Here is an 18482-nt window from a genome sequence, read left to right on the forward strand (position 1 = left end):
ACCCCAACACATGCACCCACATCCACATACCCACATCCACACAACACAGCCAGACACGGGACCTAGGTGTTGTGTGGAGTCCTGGTATCAGTCTTGTAAACTTATGCAGCTAACTCTAAGGCACAGAGTTGGGGACTATTGAATTGATCCAAAATGTTCGAATTCCTTGTACGTGTGAGAGACAAAAAGAGGCCTGGGATGTGGCTCTTGATTTCAAAAGAGTTTTCAGCAGTCCTTGCCTTATTGTTGGAGCCACACAATTAGCACTCCGTAGCATGTTCTAATTCTCTAGGTCGCTCTGTCCAGGACACAGAACTGACTGCTAACTCTGTGCCAGCCACAGCACTGGGCACAATGGCCTTTACACAGCCAAGGGTCATGGTTCCTTCTCTCTTGGCTCTCCATTCACAGACACAGGGGGAGGAAGATCCACAAGACCCATGAAGTAAGCTCACAGGAGCCAATCGAACCATAATCGTGTATGATTGATATCATGGAACAAGAGCACTGGATATCTCATGGCTTTTTAAAAACAGTCCCTTGTGTTAGTGGGCGTGTTCCAGGTTCTTGTTGCAAAAGATGAAAGGACGTAGATGCACCTGTGTGGGTCAGAAACCCACCCCAAGAATGGCTGGTAGCAGGCAGGAGCAGGCTCGTCCCACATAGAAGCCCAAGGTGGGCCAGGCTGGGTGGCAGCAGAGACATGCAGCTTCACCTCTCTGCAGTGTCCTCCTCAACCCCTGGTCTCTACAGGGCTCACTACCACCCCTGAATAGAGCCAGCAGGATAAGTTCAATAAAAGGGCCCCATCCTGCCATATTTCTGTCCTTCTGCTCCCGGCAAGACCTAGCCAGCTGCCCTCATCGAGCTGAAAGGAAGGTGCTCTGCCCTCTCAGCCACCGCATGCCCTCCTAAAATTCTGCTACTCTGGAGGGAAGGGAGAATGGATGTGGGGGACAACAAATGTCCTATCAGGAGAATGGGAGCAGTGCCCCACTCGCAGGGAGCAGAGCCAGGCAAACGATTACTTGTCATCAGTTTAGGGACAGGAGGTGCTGTCTTATCTAAAAGAAATCATCCAAGAACGCATAATAAAAAATTATTTTACTATTTACAATGAAGAAATAGTGTTTAAAGTAATATGATCATTCACCTCTCATCTGGAAGCCCCTTGGCCACAAATTCCATGTCACTACCAACACACACCATCCAATTTCCTTGCTCTCAAGAGCTATACAGCATTTGGAGGGAAACCGTGGGTACCTTTTTGGACAAATGCCCCCATGACCACAGCACAGCTGAGAAAACCATAGCAATTTTATTCATTTGCAAGAGATATAAACAAATCATTAGGTAATTGTTTTTCTAGGTTGCCAGCAAAAACTTCTGAAATGTTTAAAGTAAATAAGATCAAAATATAGTTGGATATCACACTGCAAAGAGCACTAATTCTATTCATCAGCTTTAAGAATATTTTCAACTGAAACCAACTGTATAATCTATTTGAATAAATACATTGTGTATAGATTATCTATAGTTCATTTGAAAAATAGCATGGTGTTGCTACTAAACTGGATTATAATTAAAGATGCCATATGATAAAACTGGTAAGGCCTTACATTTAATTATTTGGGGGTAAAGTTTTCTTAAGAAATTGTAGACAGGATGAAATAATTTGCAAATTCATCTACCTTAGAACTGGAAGGAATTTGTCCTCACCTGGTTCAAGCATCTCTTTATGACCAAGAATGTCTGTCCCTCTTCAGATCAAGTAATACAGACTGTTAATGTTCCGTGACTCAGCCAAGGCCACAGAGCTATTAAGTCCCCCTTTCCTTAGCTACTGTCTTGTAGCCAAGCAGATCTCAAAGCTGATTCCATGTGCAATCACAAGACATTCAAGTGCAAGATAATTTACTAAGAAAACCCATTCCAGGATGCACTGTGCTCACTGAGAAAGATAAATTAAATTTGTGTAATGAAAATACACAACAAACATTGCATTTAGCTTCTTGACTTCAATTTTAATTAGTGACTCATAGCTCCTACACTGAGGAAACACATAATGTAAACATCAATATAAATAAATTGCTGGATTGGCTAAGTGAAAGGCAACCAGCTCCTTGCAGACTGCTCATTACATTCAGAGCCATATTTCAAAGGAAGGGAAGGGGATGGAAACAAGGAACGTACAGAAGGCTGGAGTGTCTCAGCGAGAGCAGCTTGGCTGATCATCTTCCTGTTCAACTCTGGGTGCGAGGAACCCAGGGTTCTATCCAAGGGGCTCGGAGCCTCAGGCACAAGGTTGCTGCCTGCTCTGCGAATGTCCCCCAGCACAAACAGCTCTGTAGGAATGGCCGTGAACAGGTGTGTGGTGTGGAAATGCATGGCTGACGGAGATGTAGTGCCTCCAGATCGGAAAGTCCCGACAGGTGATGTGGTAGGGATGTAGGTGTTCCTCAGAAAGGGCTGCTGGGCTCTCTGCTGCTGTGGAGAGCTTCCTGGTGGCTTCTGTACAGCTGATACGTTCTGGATGAGACCCATCTTGGAGAAGTCTGACAGTGACAGAGTTGAAAACATGTTCTGAGGAGATTGTCCACATACGGGGCAGAAGGAAATCGCCAGTCCCTGTGGAGCCCCACCAGGCACAAGCTTGCCAGGGCCTTCAGGCAAATAAATGGCTGGAGTCAAATAAAATGCCCAGTCTCCCGTTTTCTGACACACAATACACCTGGACAACGTGAAGTGGGAGCTGCCTGTCAAGCTCAGCCGTGGATCTACCAAGCCGACACCCACTCTGCTGAGATGGGGCACCTGGTCAGAGACCTACAAGTCCTGAAAAGTGTTTCGGATCAGGCCCAAAACGGTCTGCAGGACCTTCTCTCTTGAGGGGCTGGCGTCAACCTCGAGGCAGCCGGGATTCTCCATCCGTCGGTAGGACAGCTCCACCCTGGGGACAGGCAGAAGGAAGCGTCAGCCTGGTTCCTGGCACAGCTCTCCCTGCAGAGAGACTCTGCTACCATGATGATAACCCCATGAGGCCAAGTGCCTCCTCGTTCACCTCCCAGCTCCCCTGAGCCGCTCGCTTTGCCCACAGATGATGGTAAATGCATTTTGCTTAATAAATGACAACTTAGCAATAATAATTTAACAGCTAGCATTTATTGACTACTTATCATCTGCCAAGCATTAGCATTCTGCCCAGTTCTTCTCATTTAATACGCAAAGTAACCTAAGGGGAGGAACCATCGTTATCACTGTTCTGCAGAAAAAGAAACCGAAGCTCAAACAGATTAAGTAAAGAGGCCAATGGCCAATTTCTCCCAGTCTGTTCCCTGGAAGATCTTCACAGGGGCCAGAGTCCTCTGCACAGTCGCTGCCTGAACTTAACTCTTCCAGCACTTGAGTGGAGGACACAGCTCCTGCCAGGGACCCCTATCATCTCTCCCTTCTGGTCAGCTGCAGTGAGGTGCCCGCGTGGCCAGTGTCTGTTTATCACAGGCTCTGTGGCACAGTGGTTCAGACGGGGCCTGGAGCTGGAGCATCTGCTGTGCCACCTACCAGCTACATCAGCCTGTCCCATGCCCTGTCCTGGCCGGGTCATTTGTGTATAAGTGCTGAAATAATACCTCTGTCAGGAGTTTGTAAAGAGGCTTAATGGAATTTGTATAAATGCAAATTGCTGGGCATGATATCTTCACATGCAGCACAGTTGTTTTTATTCTTTGTAGGGTGACACTACTGGGCGATGACAATGATGTCACTGTTTATCTCTTTAAGCTACTTTGGTTTTCACCTCCAGAACCAGGGCTGGAGATGGAGCCACACTTGGCCGTGACGCCGCAGGCCTGTCTGGACTCTCCACCGTGGTGCTCATAACCCTCTGATCAAAACAAACACTGTCTTTGAAGGCACAAAGATCTTGACTCTAATCCCAGTTTTACTACTTAATAGTAGGAAATGTGGACAAATCATTTAATCCTTTGAGCCTTAGGTTTTGTAAACTGTTAACATAAGGCAGATGTGGCCTCTCGAGGGAGGCTGTGGGAGAACTGCACCCAGATGTAGGTAAACCGCCTGACGCAGGGTAGGCACTCTGCGCTATGCCCATCCTATCCAGACTGGGGAACCGAGGCACGGACACCTCACTGTCTTACCCAGGCTCGTGCTGTTCCTGGCACAGCCAGGACAAGCGGCATGGTCTGATCTCCAGTCAGTGGAATTTTAGCTGTAGCCCCACGGTATGGGCCTGCCCATGGGCCCTGACACAGCTCAGGGCACTGCCTCTACTTTGGAAACATGGGACACGGTCACTTCCTCCATGCACCTAAAGCTGGCTCAGTCCCTGCAGGGATGCCCACCGCTTGCCTTGCCCCAGAGACACCTACTTCTGACGAAATACGCTGTTGGCCTCAAGTTCAGCCTCTTCTCTGGTCTGCTCCAGGCCCCGGTCCCGCAGCCTCTGTGCCCTCTCCTCAGGACTCATGGTGAGCAGCAGGACGAGGTCAGGCTTGAGCAGGTCCCCTGGCCACTGGTATACGGGGTGGTGGGCAGGAGGCAGGTGCTGCAGACCCCCACTCAACTCAGTGGCTATGCCATAGGTGGCTGTGCTGTGCCAGAACCTGAGAAGAAAAGCAGCCGTGAGTTCCTGAACCAGCCAGATGTCAAGCAGCGCCCAGGGATCAGCTGGCCAGCAAAAGGAACCCAGGGCTGACCCCTGGGCTCCCAGGGTGATGCACCAAGGTAAGTAAAACTGAGTTCTATCAAAACTCACAAAACAGTTTGAAAACAAGAGCAATGTGAGTGGGCTCTCCATGAGGTTGCCCTTACTCGACTGTCCCCTGCCGTGAGCGGAGGGGGCTGCACGGGGCTTGCCCACAGGGTGCTGGTCCTGTGCTGGGGTGAGGGCCAACAGAACAGACCTGTGGGCCTTTCATTTTAGTCAAGTGCTGTGTCTTGGGCAAACTCTGGACAGTCAGGTCAACTCCTGTGCTATTCACACTGAACGTGCCCATCCAGGGAACCCCGGGCTGGACCCCGAGCCTCCAGGCATCTGACTGCCCGTCAGTGCCAGGCAAGCAGACAGGTATTGTCGCCCAGACTACCACAGGCATCTGCACACTCCGTGTTCTCTGAGTGAAAGGCTCAGTATGAAGACAAAGGCTGATAATTCAACAAGACTCCTTTACCATAGAAGTCTTGAGCAACCTCTACCCATACATCATCCAGCCAGAGGAAGGTGCTACCTAAATAATGGATTTCAGAATATTTAAACATGGACAAACCCACTCAGACGACACAGAACTGCTCTTTGCTTTTCCTCTGACAAGAACTAAATTGCAGACAATCCAGGGACACAAAGCAGAAAGATGGAATTAAAGCCTGTTTTCTATAGAGTTCTCTCGATGACAGCCCTGCTGTGCTTTTAAAATAATCACGCCCCTGGACATCACCTCCACTCTTTGCACTATCTGGCATTCTGGATCCCACTATCAGGGGAAGCACGAACCCGGAACCCTTGGCCAATACATCATATATGGCTTTAGAATCATGCTGTCTATTTTTAGAGTGATTTGCAGTGTCAGAGACCCTGCTCATGAATCAACTCACTGCTATGCATCACAGGCTTTGAGGGCAGGCAGGGGAGGGCGTATAATATACCGCTTTGACAGATCAGCAAACCAAGAGACGGAGGGCATGAGTACCTGTCTCCACTGCAGGTATTGCTTCAGCACCCAGGGCACCAAGGAAAATATGCCCCACCTGAAGTCACGGTCTGCAGGAAAATTTTAGTCTTCCCCCTTGAAATACTAGGGAATGACTGTAGATATGGTAACACTGGGCAAGTTGGCAATGAGGCAAAGGTGTCGCCCAGGCAAGTGTCCCAAAGAAGAACAAGACTCCACAGCTTTTGCCATTTCTTCTAGCATTCCTCATACTTGCCAACTTGGAAACAATTAAAACACCCCCACCCAACCCCACCCAGCCCACCATCCCCCACCACCAAAGTAATACCCCAAGCTGCCACTGTAGCTGGGACGAGAAGCCACAGCTTCAGGCTAAACTTGCCGTTTCCCTCTCGTCCTCATGGTACCACCACATCCTTGATTCTTAAAAACCATCTGGGTGATCTCTTTATGAAATATCTCCAATATACCAAAAAGCACAGAGAAAGATATCATTTCAAGAAAGGAGTAGGAAGTCTCTTCCCTGGTGCAGCAAAGCGGCCGTAACTACCAGCTTCCCAACATGAACCAGCAGAAAGGCTAGAGCAGAGTCAGACTGCACTAACTGAGGGTGAGGGGGGCTCCCAGGGGAGGGCTCAGACCCTCCTGTGGGACAAGATGAGGCTGTAAGTTGTTTCCAGCACTCTAGAAACTTTGTTCCATACCTATGAAAGTTGAATACACCTCAACGCCATGCCCCTGCCGTTCCTCTCCCGGAAACCTGTGCATCAGAATCGCACGTACATTGCAGCAAAGGTGTGTGAAAGTTCATTACCAGACGGAGACCTCACAAACACAAGGTGTTGTGAAAGAAAACTGAATGCAAATAGCATACGACGTAGCGTTGCATTCATAGGCAGTTCAAGAACAGGCAAAACCAATATGTGGTAGATGCTATCGGGAGAGTGGCTACCACTGGGCAGGAGAGTGGACCGTGTTCAGGTGGAGAAGGAGCAGATTTATGGGGTGCAGCAAGGCTCCCATTCTTGACCAGGTGTTTTAGTCAGCTTTTTCACTGCTGTGACCAGGACAATTTTAGAGGAGAAAAACTTTATCTGAGAATCATGGTTTCAGAGGTCTCAGTCTGTAGTTGGCTGACTACATTCCTTGGAAATGGTCAGTCTCTGCACCAGGAAGTAGAGAGAGAGAGTCTTGCTCACCAGGGAAAAAAAAATATACCCCAAAGGCAGGCCCTTGGGGACCACTTTCTCCAATCATACCCCCTCTGCCTACAGTCACCACCCAATTAATCCCCATCGGGGGATAATGCAATGATTAAGTTAAGGCTCTCATAACCCAATCAGTTCACCTCAAAACTTTCTTGCATTGTCTTACACACAAACTTTTGGGGGGACACCAAATAGCTAAACCATAACCCAGGGTTCAGGGTATTTGATAGGCTCACTTCCTGAAATTCCTTGGGATTTTCATTTATTATTAATGTCCTTCTTAATATGTATTGAATTGCTTAAATGAAATTGCTTAAATTCAAAAACAACTAAAATTGCACAGAAAGCAGTAAAATGAATACTTGAGTAATGTAAAGAAATAATACATCACAAATGAAGCCCTTCTAGACACATTGGCAATCACATTTCTCTCTGCACATGGGAATATGGCTCTCTTAAATTCAGTGCTCAACATTCCTTCATCTCTCCATACTCTGCAGTATTATTTCACATGCATTCTGCTGAGCATATTTCTGCAATGTGATTTTTTTGCATTTAACATTATGGTTTTGTAATCTGTGCTCAGTGATGCATTACCCTTGTGTATATTGCCACATGATATTCCATTTTACAAATATGCCAGTATTTTCCTTTCTATTGGTGGGCTTTTTGGCTTTTCAAACTTTTTCATAATATAAATGATGCTGAAATAAACTCTGGAGAGTGTTCCTCCAGTGAGTGGCAGCAACCTTCCCCTCTGCTACATCTCCTCAACCTGTTCTGCATGGGACAACACCAGTGTCCATCTCTGGTCAGCCCCACACATGAGTTCCCATGGATCTGTGTCTTCTTCAACCCAGGTCTTCACCAAACTCCTGGGGCAAAATGGCATCTTAGTGTGGTTGCAATTTCTATACCCCGTGTTGAGACGATGTTAAACTCAGTACCCCTTGCTATATAGCTTTTGTCCATTTTTACTGCATTTTAAAGCTATTATTTATATGTACAAACTTTAAAATATCAGTTCATGCCACTCCCACATCTAAATTCTTCAGATAATTCCCCACTAAGAATAAAATTCACACTTCCCTGTGACCTGCCCCACCTTTTCCTTCCGTCCTTCCAGAAAGCAGGCCTCACCGGCTGTGCTCCAGCACCCGGGCCTCCCTCCGATCCCTGAATCTGTCAGCCTCTGGCTTACATGATCATTCTGCACCCCTGGAAATTTCACACCTGACTCTTTTTGATCACTGTTCAGAGATGCCTTTTGAGGCAGGCCCTCTGCACCACACCTACTGGGTGTGTGGAGGTTTTCAGTGTCATGTTACCTTGATTTACCCTCTTCCTCATATTTATGTTCTCTGAGATCACCTCACATTTCTGCTCACAAGGTCACTGTCTTCTGCAACTGGTCACTTTGCTCCACAGAAGCAGTGTACTGACAATCTCATTTACCCTACATCTTTTGGTCTAAGAAGTCTTTAGCACACGTTAGGTGTCCAATAAATCTTTGTTGAATAAGTAATGAACAAATGAACCACTAAAAGCACAGAGAGGGGAGCCCAGACTTCTCATTCACTGGCAAGTTATTCAACCTTTCTAGGGTCTGTTTCTAATCAGTTAATTGGGGATAACATTTGATATCTTTCTACCCAAGTTAGTGATCCAGATGTCACTAAAATGTATGCAAGTTCTATGCCAAATGCCATGACTGGTGTAGGCAATTAATAAATGACAGACATGGTTGCTATTATAATCTTAACAAAATTTTCACTTGATAAACACAATTGGGTACTGCATGCACCCCACACCATCACACACACATAGAGGAGAAAATGCCTGATTCAAGGAAGCTTTATACACACCTGTCTACAATCACAGGAGACTTGGCAGATGCCTTAGCTATTTCAGAAGCCACAATGTAATTGCCCAAAGAGTAAAATGCTCTTTTAATAATAGTTGGTTCATCATCAAAGGTTTTCCTCCATTGGCCAATGCAAGAGGGTGGTGAGTATAAGAGGACAGCCTTGAGAGACTTGGAGACTGCCTGGGTCACCGTGGTCTTACCTGCAAGTCACAAACAAGACATCACATTTTGACACAGCCCCTGTAGTATCACAAGGTTCACATTAACATCAAGAAGCAAAATAATTATTTCAATCTGTCATTGAAAGGAGGTGATCACACACTAGGGTATTTTATACAAAGTTGCAGGCTGAGAGGAACTTAGGATTCCTCTGCTTGGCATTAGAATATCTGGAAGGAAAAAAATGATCTTCATTTTTATGAATTAATGATGAACTTGGGTCTGCAGGCTCCTGATACCAGAGCTCCTTTCACGTGCTCCCTTATTCCTGGCCCGTGCTTCTCTTCACCCATGCCACCCACATCTGACCTGTCTTGGGGAATGACCCAGGCACAGTGCTGTGGTCTGGACCTGGGAAGTCCCTTGTTTAAGGCCTCTTCCCGGTGCAGCAGTGTTAGGAAGTGGGGCTTTTAGGAAAGGTTTGGACCCTGGGGCTCTGCCTACATCATTTGATGGGTGAATAATTGGAATGGACTATTAGGAGGTGAGGTGGGGGCAGAGGAAGTAGACCACTGAGGGCATGCCCTGAGGGGCTGAATCTTGCCCCTGGGTCAGTCTGTCTTCTCTCTCTCTCTCCTCTCTCTCTCTCTCCCTCTCTCTCTCTCTCTCATCTTGCTCTCACTCTCAGTCTCTCTCTCCCTCCACTTCCCAGCTCCCAGGAGCTGAGCAGCTTTCCTTCTACCACCATGAAGTTCTTTCTGCCTCATCTCTGGCCAAGAGCAATGGACCCAAGTGACCATGGACCAAAGCCTCTGAAGCCATGAGCCAAAACAAATCACCTCCCCTGAAATTGTGTGTGCCGGGTATCTTGGTCACAATGGAGAGAAGCTGAGGAACACAGGTGGCATCCCTGGCGCCTCTCCTGGTCCCACCTCCCTTCTCACTTCTTCACCCCCTGCTGCTACTTCCTCACGACCCTTCCAGTTCCAACCCTGACTCTACCACTCATTCCTGCCGTGGCTCCCTGGGCTTGGCCGTTGGAGCAGCTCTATCTGGATTTAGACTTTGGTTCTTCCTCAAAGTTACAGCCCTGCTCAGCCTCTTTCTGATCCCCTTTGTACAGCTGCAGGTTGTACTCACATCAGCCTCTTCCCTGGACCCATCCCACAAGCCTTGGCTGCAGCGCTGAGCTCAGCATGGTTGCGGATAAGAAAGTCATCCACTCCAGGACACTGTCGGCTGGCTTCTCTGCGCTCCTAATGCTTAGCTGTCTTTTCTCTCCCTCCCCACCCCTCTCTCTCCACTTAAGTTTTCAAGAATTTATTACAAACTGTTTATTTCTTTAATTATATTGTATTTTTCTCTTGGATTGTTAAGATGAACCCTAGCATTTGTCAGTGTCTTTAGGAGCTGTGAGCTCAACACACAGTATGCATCAAATTTTCCCAAGGACCCTACAAAATGGGTGTTGACTAATCACCTTATAGAGGAGCAAACTGGCACTAGAGAAAAGTATCAAATTACCCAAACACCCTGCTGATGGGCCTGGACCCAGAATGCACTGGTGACAGGTGAGCCCTCCTTGTCTCCACACGGCGCTCTCTGCTCATGAGTTTTTCATGCAAGCACTTGTGTGCTGATGTTAAACATTTGGACCTTTTTTTTAACCCCTCAGAATCTAAATTAGCTTTAGGTATAAAACAAATGAGCAGAGCCTGCACTGGCTGGAGGACTGAGGCGGTTGAGATTTTGTGTGACTACCGCATAACTGGGACTGGATCCAGCAGAGCAGGCACACCCAACGAGTGACAGATGGCCATCAGAAGTCCAAAGCCACTGCCTCTCCTCCGGATCACTCAGAGGGAACCAGGACAGTCAAAGCCAGCCCGCCATCTGCACCACAGTCCATTTGGTCATGGCACAGGGCTCCCACTAGACACTACTGTGATGCTATTGGGATAAGTGTGTGCCCCTAAGTTGACAAGGAAGGGCCACACGAGGCATATGATACTCCTGAAGCTGGTCCTCATGCCAAGCCCCACGGGTGCTAGTGTTCTCCAAGCTCAGCCTCCTCTTCTCCACTTCTGTCTGCCCCAGAAGCCACACTTCTTCCCCTTGGACACCCAAGTCTCACTCAGGCACGTGTTGTGAGATCTGTGCAGCTCAGAAGGCTTTTCCTCCTCCATTTCCTTGTTCTTCCACATTTTTCCCAAGATCGTCCTCTGAATTGCCTGGGGTTCCTGGGCACACCATGCGGGTCACGTTTGTGCACCAGTGTCCAGGCCATTTCTCTTTCTGCAGCGCCTTCCCTGCACCTGTCCCCTGACTAGCCTTGTTGTCAGAACTCGCCCTGTCCGCATGGTGTCCCCTGGGGAGGCCAGCCTTATGGCCTCCCTAGTCCAGCACCTGCTGTGTAGTACAGCCAGATGGAGGCTCTGTCTGAAGTTCTGTTTCAGAAGAACTTCTTTTATTCCACAACTGAACAGTGAATGCCATTGTCTGTAACTACAAAGTCTCTTACCAGTGGCATCCAGTCCTTCGATGGCAATGACTGGGAACTTTCCTCTTTGGACCCGCCTTGGGCACTTGTCAACCACGTCAAGAACTGCCTGGGCTTCCGGAATAGAGGACGTACACTGCAATACAATGGGTATCCATCAGCAGCAAGCACGGGGGTTTTTGTAGTTGCCCAAGACCAGGCCTACATTAAACCAAGGGCCACACCAGGCATACGAAACTCCTGGTATCCTGAAGCTGGGACAGGCTGGCCACCGTAGTTTTGTAATGGGTAACTGAAGCTCATAAAGGCTCGGTTCTCTGGATCACACACATCCTGCATTGGTCAAGACCCATACTTACAGGGCAGTATAACTCAGTCAGAGTGGAACCACAGGCTCCTCCTGGAACAGAGGGTGGCAAGTTGGTAAATGAGCAGTGTGTTTCTGTCCTCTCCTAACAGCTTAGGGAGCTGTGAAAATTGCAAGGCTGGCAGAGCAGTGTCTGCCTGGAAATCCAAGTCCTTAGCTGTGCAGTGCTCTATCCCATGCTCACTGCACCTTCACAAGAGGCCCAGACCCTACTTATTTCTGTGCTTATTGGAAAAGGAGATCTTCCAAGTGATTCACAATATGAAGCTAGCCAATCTCTAAGATAACTTTATAAGAGTGGTACTAGGATTACTTCCGTCTTGTGAACCAAGGTGACTGAGGCAAAGAGCACTGGAGAAACTTATTGAAAGCACCTATAAATGCCAGAGATTGAACTCAACCCCAGATGAATGACTTTGCACTCTTACCCACTCTGCAACCCTGTCCCATAAGGCTGATGAATCACAGGTCAGTGGGCCAGTCTGCATGCCCCAGATCCCACCTGTGGTCAGTCTTTAGTCTCTTTCAATGATGCTGTGACTCACCTGTTTCCTTAATCATTGACAAGAACCCTGAAAGACAAATGGGTGTGGAGGAAAGGAGGAAACACATAGGTGGAGTGAGGGTACAAGGCTCACAGCTACTGAGGAGGAAGGCTATTTATGCCTAAGTTTCTTACACTCCAAACTGGTGTCCTTTCCTCTACACCCCAAGATCCCTGAATGGCAGCCACTACCAAGGAAAATTACCTCTCTGTCATTATCCTCCCATTCCTAGCCCCTCTCCACTGCTGCTGGGATACTTTCTGTATGCACCACAGCAAGCATGGCATTGCTTGGTGTTAGGATATGTTCTGTGTCAGCTTGGAAGTTCCCTCATAAGAATCTCGAAAGAGCCAGTGCCTAATGCAGAGCCTGGCATACAGCATGTCTCCACTAAGTGATCTGTGAACAGGAATAAACAAACCAAGGAGGGAAGGAAGTTCATTACAGGTCAGCCTGCAGGAGAGCAAACTGCTTGGTCCAGTTCTGGTGTGGAGGATCCAGATGCCATCCTGAAGGGAAAAAAAAAATCTTACCGTCTCTAAAATAGCCCTGGCAGTGTCCAGGTCCCGGAAGACCACCGAGCTGAGGAGGTGGGGCACCACTGGATGCAGCGGGGGCTCCAAGGTGGGTAGGACACGTGCGCAGCCCACCTGCAGCTGCCCACTCTCCTGCAGTACCCAGACTCGCTGCCACAGTACACCTTGCGAGTCGGCCTCAAACTCCCCCAGGTGCGGACGCTCAGCCTCCTGGAATTTGCCCAGCAGTTCTAGCAGAGCGCGCCGGGTGTCCAGGCAGTCACAGGGGTCGCGCAGCAGGAAGCCGTGCTGCATGCCTTGGGCCTGGCTGCCTGGGCAGTAGCAGAGCAGCCTGTGCAGCTGGCACCGCTGGAAGGGGTCACTGCGCAGCTGGCGCTGCAGGTTCTGGTGCACCCGAGCCGCTTGGACTCGGGCCCCGCAGTCGCCGTCCGCGGCCGCCGGCACACACAGCGAGTAGCTGCGCCCCGGAGGCCCCAGCAGCTCAGCCAGGCTGGGGTCAGGGCGTGCATCGGAGCCCTCCTCGCCCAGAGCGAAGTGAGCTAAAGTGCAGTCCCTCAGCTCCAGAGCGAAGCAGCGCGGCCGAGCCATGGCCAGAGCGCAGAGCCCGCGCCAGGCGCGCAGCTGCCCTGAGAGCCGCCAGAGCAGCAGTGCGGCGCGCGGGCGCCCGGCAAAGGCCATCAGCGCCACCCGGCCCTTGGCCGTGCCTGGTAATCGAAACTCGCCTGGGGGCGGGCAGAGGGGAAGCGCGGCGGGAAACGAAAGCTACTGGCGGGCGGAGCGGCTCTGGGCGCCTCCCCGCGGCCTCTCCTCCCTCGAAAAGCCGCTCCGTAAACCGCCCGCGCGCGGAGAGCAAACGCTCGGCCCCCGCGTCCCTGGCGCGCGTTGCTGCCTGCGTAGGGCAGCTCCCGGAGGCGGCAGCCTCTACAGGGGACGTCCCTCTTAGCCCTAATCCGGCCCTTAGGCTAGCGGCAAATCAGCACCGGAGCCGCGCCCGGACCTGGAGGTGACAGGCGGCCCCCAGCCCCCTCCCCCAACTCCTCCTAGGTTTCTTATGCCCAGCGTGTGGGGCTAGGGGTGCAGGGCCGAGCGTGGGGTTGGGGTCTTCATCTCATGAATCTGAAGAACAAAATCCATGGACACAAGAGTGAGAGCAAAGTAACAGGATTTATTAGAATAACAGAAAGGAGAACTTCTAAGTGGGGGGCAAACGAAGGATAGGAAAGAGGGGCTACCGTCCAGGGGGTTATGTAGATGGATAGGTTTAAGGAAGCCAGCCCCCTGCCCAATCCCAGGCAAGGCACTGAGTGTCAAGAGGTGTTCATGCAGCCTTTAGTCCAATCAGAATATCAATCAGGCATTTTCCCTTCTTTGGAGAGACTTGGAACTCTCCAGTCACATGGTCCTGATTTTAAAACAGCCCTTTTGTACTTTTCTTAGCAAACATCTGCAGGTGCCCTTTGTGCTCTCCTGCCCTGGAAGCTGCCCAGGGGCCCATCTCCCTGTCCTCCCAGGCTTATCTCTTCCCACTGACGTCATTCTCTCTCTCTGGAATTTGGGCAATGACTGCTCTCACGTGCTTCAGGCTGAAGAGGGATGTTGAGAGGGGAGCGTCAGTCAGGGTCCCGCTGCAGAGGCCTCTCTAATGGGTCCCTATGAAGTCAGGAGGTACTTCCATGGTGGGTAGCATCTCCATGACCATCTGGAACTTAATACACTCTGCAGCTTAATAGACTCTGCATCAGGGCAGTGCAGGGGTCCATGGCAGCAGTTGGCGGGTGACTGGACATAGGGTAAGGATCGGGCTGGAACAACAATAAAAAGTTGGCAAAGTATTATTTTCTGTAAACAATTAGTGTTACAGCCAGTCTCTGAAGACCATGAAGATAGTAACTTGTTAGAGTTTAAGGTGTGGCCTGATGTGTCATTTATACTTGTGAGTGGAGGCCATTTAAGGCTTCAGAAATATCAGCAAAGTTGCTAAAAACACATGCCCAACTTTTAACTTTAATAATGGCCCAGGGTTCCCCTGGAGCTGTGGAAGGCCGTTGGGTTTTTATAAAGTAGCTTTCTCGTCGGCCTTACCTCTGTGTCAGCAGAAGGGTCCTGTTAGCTGTGCAACTTAGGACTCTCTTGGTAAAGTCAGCTAGGGCTTTCGTGTGCCACATTACATCTTTTTTAGACCAACCCAGAGCTAAATAACCATGCCAGTGAAAAGCCAATGGAGCTTACCTCTGTAGGAGGTTAGGGACATTCACAGGTCTCAGGCTGACTTACAACAAGCTTGTCAGCCTGGCAGCATCCTTTGTGACAGTTATCAGACACTCTGATATAAGACCCTCTCTTTATAGCTTCCCAGTTTCACTTACTTTGGGGAGGACTGACACAAGTGTACATCCCCAGTTACATTAAAAAACTATTGCCTTTCTAAGTGTCCCTGTCTGACTGTATTTTGGTTACACTTTCCTGCCAGGTGTTCAAGACCAAGCTGGTAAAGAATTTGACTGCTCTTATATTCCATTAAAAGTCAGGGATCACTCTAAGAAAGGTCTCCTCTATCATTCCTGCATCTGCCAGGATGGATTAGGTCTTGCTGCCCACATGGGGCTTCCCTCAGAAGCATCAATGACTTTTCCCTTTCCAGTGACCCTCCTCTTTGCAGAATGTGTACTGGGTGGCTTCCTGTTTTCTAGTTTCTCCACAATCCCCCTGATCTGGAGGTCCAGTGACTCACTAGAGTCCTCAGAGACGTCCCATTGTTCCCTGAGTTCCAGCTGACCTTAGAGAGCAAGGTCAAAAGATTGGCTGCTTTTTCTTAGCCCTTTACTCCTTGATTTTGTCTCCAGGTTTGGGTTTTAAACATGCAGTAGGTTGGGTTCACCATTTTGAAGTAGGAGTACTGAGTTTTAACTTTAATGTCTATGATTTTTAATTACTTTGGGTCAATATTAATAGTGAAGGTCAGCATTATGTACTATCTCTCCTAAGGTTGATGGTTTATAGTCTTAAGTTAGCTCAGGTGGTTTTGTTAGAAATAGTAATTTTATAAAATACTAATAGGCAACATTTATAAAGATGTATGAGGATTTAGTTTGTACAATAGCTTTGAATCAAGATACATAGTTTCAATTATGTCACTAAAGTATATTTAATGTCTATTTAACCTCTGCAAAGATTTATTAATTTTTAAACTCATAGCATAGAAAATCCTTTACAAACTTTGTTATTTTTATAACTTTATTACAACCTTAAATATATTTTAAAATTCACCTAAACCTTTCATTAGTTTTGTATTATATCCCTTGTTTATTTTGAGATCACAGTAATCTTTATAATCAAAATCTGTCTTTTGAACATAACTTTAAATGAGCTTAATTCTGGCCTACTTTGGAGGCATCCTAACATAGAGTAAAGTGAGAGGCAGAGCCTTAACTCAGATGAGGTATCAGAAATAGACTATTATCTGATGTTAAATGCATCTCATTTATATAACAATGAAACATTTACATAGTTTCAACAAACAGATGTAAGCTAGGTTTTTTTTAACCCTGGCAGTGTATCCCTTTATGTCAGATATAAAGTATAAAAGAGAACCTTCATTGGTTACCATACCTGGATTAAACATAAGTAGCTTTCATTTTATAAGCTTTTATGTAACACTTAGATAAAGCTCAGAAAAACATTTTTTTTTCATTTGTATACTTATATATCTCTAGTCACACAAATTTAGGGTGTCAACTCTATTGTAATATTATAAGATAACAGTTGGTTTATTTAAACAGAGCTATAAAACAATCATTGAAAAAAAACTTTGAAATCAGTATGAACCCTCATTTCGTTAGGGCTTAATTTTCTTAAATAATAAAAACTAAGAGACACAGAAGTTATCTTGATAACAAAATTATCTTGAAGTTATCTTGAAACAAGTCCAGATCAATGTTTTAAGAAAATCTTATAAATTTTGAGCATAGTTAGATGTTTATATTGGTACATTCAAAGTTGACTTTAGAAATCTCTTTAAGTAACTTTCCTTTTGTAACTAACCTAGACACTCTAGAACTTGTTTACATTCTTAGCTTTGTCCTGACTCCTTTTTATTTTGAACTTTAGAACAAAAAATATTACTTTACCATGCCAGGTACTTTCTCTTTTGGAAACATTTTTCCTTATTAAGAAAATCCATTTTTGTCTCTGTAACTTCCTTATGTATTTTATCCTAATTAACTTTTTAACTTTATAGTTTGAACAGTCCTTAAAAATTTATGAATGTGTATAAAATTACGTTTTTTAGTGACATGAAATACAATTTACTTTTCTTATAGTTTGTTGTTGTTGTTTGTTTATCAAAACTATCTTAGGGTTTTTTGTTCCTTGCATATACCGCAATACACATAAGTAGAATTTTAACCTTTAATTGTCTTATTTTTAGTGAAGACCCAGAAACAAAGCCATCTTAAATTGACTTACCATTTATCAACGATTTATAAAAGCACATTTAATAAACCTAAACTATGTTGTCTTATGGAATGAAAGAAGAGAAGAGTACTTAAATTTAAATTTAGCATTTGATGCTTGAATATTTTAACTTCATAAATTGATCAAATATTTCTTTTAACAAAAATTTATGAATATTAGTGCCATTTATGTTAAATCTAATTCATTCATTCTAGTTGTTAACGTTATGTCAACCATGAAAACTAATGAATCAGACAAATCAAATTAACATTTTAACTAAGTTATTGCTGTCCAAGAAAAATCCTTAAAAGCAATGGATGTTAAACATTTTATAGATACTAATGTTTTCTTAATTGGCTGGCCACTTAAAAAATGTGTACATTAGAAATTTTAAAGACATTTTGCTCTTATCTTTTTAAACAGTTTAAGTCACATGACCTGAAAGGCATTTGGATTATTTTTATGAGCACTCATTTATATTGTGGTACCAAAAACATGATACATATACAGGAGCACACATGTAGACACAACATAGAATACACAGGTATACACACATATACATAAAAATCAACAAGAAGCAAAGATTTTATAGCCCTTTGCCAGGCATTAGATTCTCACATGTAGAAAACAAACAAGTTACAGATGTTTAATCATACAGACTGTCAGATTTAACCCTTTAGAAATGAAAATAGAGTAAACCACAGATTCTTGCAATATGACTCAGATATAGGGCAGCCCTGTACAGTTGGGGAGATTAGAGATAGATTCTGTCATCCAAGGCAGACGCTCAAATCCGAGGTCCAGGTGGCCACTCGTCCATCATGGGGCAGGTTCATTCCAACCACTACCACTGTTTCTTTTTCCTGCTTAGTACTCATTAAAGGAGAAGGTCTCTTTTCTTTGCCAGCATGTTTGAGAGTTAACCCCTGAAAACCTGGCCTCTGAATAAAAACAACAAAACAGAGGACTAGAAACTCGGACAAAACCAGACTAATTGGTGCAGGCCCAAAGGTGACTTCACCAGAAAAAAATTGAGTTTAGAATATGAAAAGACTGAAAACAATGGCATGGCCATAATTACTCTATTAAAGGAGCATCTGACCAGAGAGCACTTGGGGGTCAGATTTTAGACAGGCCAGATATTTAAAGAATTTGGAAGCC

General features: G+C 46.4%; 1 protein-coding gene across 1 annotated transcript; it reads right to left on the reverse strand.

The window, feature by feature from the left end:
• Nucleotides 1-1335: 1335 nt before the first annotated feature.
• Nucleotides 1336-13550, reverse strand: Cmpk2 (cytidine/uridine monophosphate kinase 2). Its single transcript, XM_026415031.1, has 5 exons — nucleotides 12867-13550; nucleotides 11443-11557; nucleotides 8761-8962; nucleotides 4389-4622; nucleotides 1336-2950 (listed from the first exon to the last, which is right to left on the reverse strand). The coding sequence occupies exons 1-5, from the start codon at nucleotides 13545-13547 to the stop codon at nucleotides 2827-2829; spliced, it is 1356 nt and encodes a 451-aa protein (XP_026270816.1). The 5' UTR covers nucleotides 13548-13550; the 3' UTR covers nucleotides 1336-2826.
• Between the last annotated feature and the right edge of the window lie 4932 nt (nucleotides 13551-18482).

This window comes from Urocitellus parryii, chromosome 12 (genome assembly GCF_045843805.1).
Source record: "Urocitellus parryii isolate mUroPar1 chromosome 12, mUroPar1.hap1, whole genome shotgun sequence".
NCBI lineage: Eukaryota > Metazoa > Chordata > Mammalia > Rodentia > Sciuridae > Urocitellus > Urocitellus parryii.

Coding starts and splice junctions, on each gene's coding strand:
- Cmpk2 (XM_026415031.1), bottom strand. CDS start 13,547: ATGGCCTTTGCCGGGCGCCCGCGCGCCGCACTGCTGCTCTGGCGGCTC. Junction 11,558..12,866: donor CCAGGGCTATTTTAGAGACG/GTAAGATTTTTT, acceptor ATTGTATTGCAG/TGTACGTCCTCTATTCCGGA. Junction 4,623..8,760: donor TCTCCTGTGATTGTAGACAG/GTGTGTATAAAG, acceptor TTTTCTTCTCAG/GTTCTGGCACAGCACAGCCA.